Raw genomic sequence first — 2,117 nt, 5'->3', positions numbered from 1 at the left:
ACACACACACACACACACACACACACACACACACACACACACACACACACACACACACACACACACACACACACAGGACCGAGTGCAGTCTTTTCCTGTCTGATACCAGATTCACATTTGCAATCAGAGTGGTTATGCAAGGAGAGGAGGGAGCAGGCCTTGTGATTCGGTTCTGTTCCACCTTCATCCTCAYAGAAGCTGAAACAAATACATATTTGCGTGGACTAATGAGAGGGATGTCASCAGCTGAGAGGAAATGAGGGTTAAGAAGTTCCTCAAATGTTTATTTCAGGTGGGACAGAAGTTTCCTCTGGTCCTTTTTGTTCTCTTTAACAATCATGATGAAGTCTATTTATGTTGTTTTTTCCTTGAAATAGCCTGCCATGAAATATCGTGATGCACATTCWCACGTGACATGGCGAGATGCTCAGTTTTGTGAATAACTCTGCTACTACCACGTCAGGTTTTAGCTCAAAGTCTGTAGTGCTACTTTGGATTAACTGTCACGGCCTTCTCAAATTGTATTGTCKCCCAAAGTTAATCAGCTGTAGTTGTGCATGTATTGATTATTTCCTGGAAATTGCATTAATCTTATTGCAGTGGCTCATGAGAYGTATTGGTAAAATGCCAACAGGGTTGACTCTAACAGTTAATGTTAAAGTTGTAATCAAGGATCTCATGCAATATACAGCACTTGGAGCACGCTGTCAATTACGTTCAGTCMTTAATGCATCAATTTTTATCCTAATATTTGTAGAATTTACTAAATTATAGCTTTTTTGTGTGTTTTCAAAGATCAGTTGGCTGTGGCAGCCATCTTGATTTGGGTTGACTCTAAAGGTTAAGTAATTGTAGAATAATCATAGTTTCATTACAATTTATTTAGTCGCTCATGAGATATTTTGGTAACAGACACACATACACACAAATATGAGCAAAAACATCATCCATCTTCAACGTTTGGTGGCAGGGAATAAAATGTTACAGTAATAAGAAGCATAATACCAAATAATTACTTCTTTATAATATTTGTTGGTTATTTTTTAACAATCTAAAAAAGACTCACTAAACTATAGAAAATCAGAATTATACTGACAGAGGAGATATAAGAATTTATAAATCCTGAAGGATGTTTTTTTATTTCAATAATGAACAATTTATTGTTTGAGTTACACTAATGAGAAARCAGAATGATTATTCTTTAAGATTTTAATGTTTATTCTTCAAATGATAGTTTCACAAATCTGTTATTGTTTTAATAAACCATTATGTCATAAATTTGAGTACTTGAGGTGTTGTCATCACAAGGAGCTTGCGTATTTTATTTTTATTTTGCCTCTAAAGCTGTGATTTGTCATCTGAAAAGTTTCTACTTTCAGCTTATTTCAATAAATAAAAATAATCATTTAATAAAGAAATAAAAACACYCCTCCCCCTTTGCCTCCCACAGAGCTCCTACTGTGAACGGTCCAAACCTCATGACCWAGTAGCTGCAGGATGAAAACATGGCTGCACCCCTTCTCGCACCGCCAGGACCTGATAGCTTCAGGAAGTTTACGAGGGAGTCTTTGGAGGTCCTTGAGCAGCGCCTCAAAGAGGAGAAGAACAAGAAGCCGCCCAAGCAGGACAGCAGCTACCGCGACGACGATGACGAGAACAAGCCCAAACCCAACAGCGACTTGGAGGCCGGGAAGAGCCTGCCCTACATCTACGGGGACGTCCCTAAAGGAATGGTGACGGTACCCCTGGAGGATCTGGATCCATTCTACCTGAATTCTCAGAAAGTGAGTTTGGAAACACAGAAACACGCCTCACCATCTCATCCAGGCTGGATGGATGTTTCTGGTTGGTGCAGTTATTAAACCTGGTAAAYGTCTCTGTTTGTTCAGCTGTTCTTCAGACCGAAGAAAGACTTTTCATACTAACGCACAGAAATCATCTCCTTAAGTTTTTATTCAGACCTTTGACAAATATTGTCCCAAAATATATTAAGCTTGACATGTTTTTACATCCATGTCACCTTTTAGTTTTCATCTATCATGACCTGCTTTCTCTTCAAATCAGCTAGTTTATTTATTTATTTTTTTGGATTCTTATGTCATTTTTTTCAGGACTAA

At 38.2% G+C, this 2,117-nt stretch overlaps 1 protein-coding gene across 6 annotated transcripts in view; it reads left to right on the top strand.

Annotated features, from left to right (window-relative positions):
* The window catches only part of LOC106533303 (sodium channel protein type 8 subunit alpha), a gene marked incomplete in the record, with an annotated part of 39,895 nt that overhangs the window by 1,915 nt on the left and 35,863 nt on the right, over positions 1-2,117 (top strand). For all 6 annotated transcript variants that reach the window (XM_014029561.1, XM_014029562.1, XM_014029560.1 and 3 more), the window contains 1 exon segment: positions 1,451-1,784. In XM_014029561.1, coding sequence (XP_013885015.1) covers positions 1,506-1,784 — 279 coding nt within the window.

The sequence above is a fragment of the Austrofundulus limnaeus genome, unplaced genomic scaffold, assembly GCF_001266775.1.
Source record: "Austrofundulus limnaeus strain Quisiro unplaced genomic scaffold, Austrofundulus_limnaeus-1.0 Scaffold920, whole genome shotgun sequence".
Classification (NCBI taxonomy): Eukaryota; Metazoa; Chordata; class Actinopteri; order Cyprinodontiformes; family Rivulidae; genus Austrofundulus; species Austrofundulus limnaeus.
This window is presented reverse-complemented; position numbering and strand designations above follow the sequence as displayed.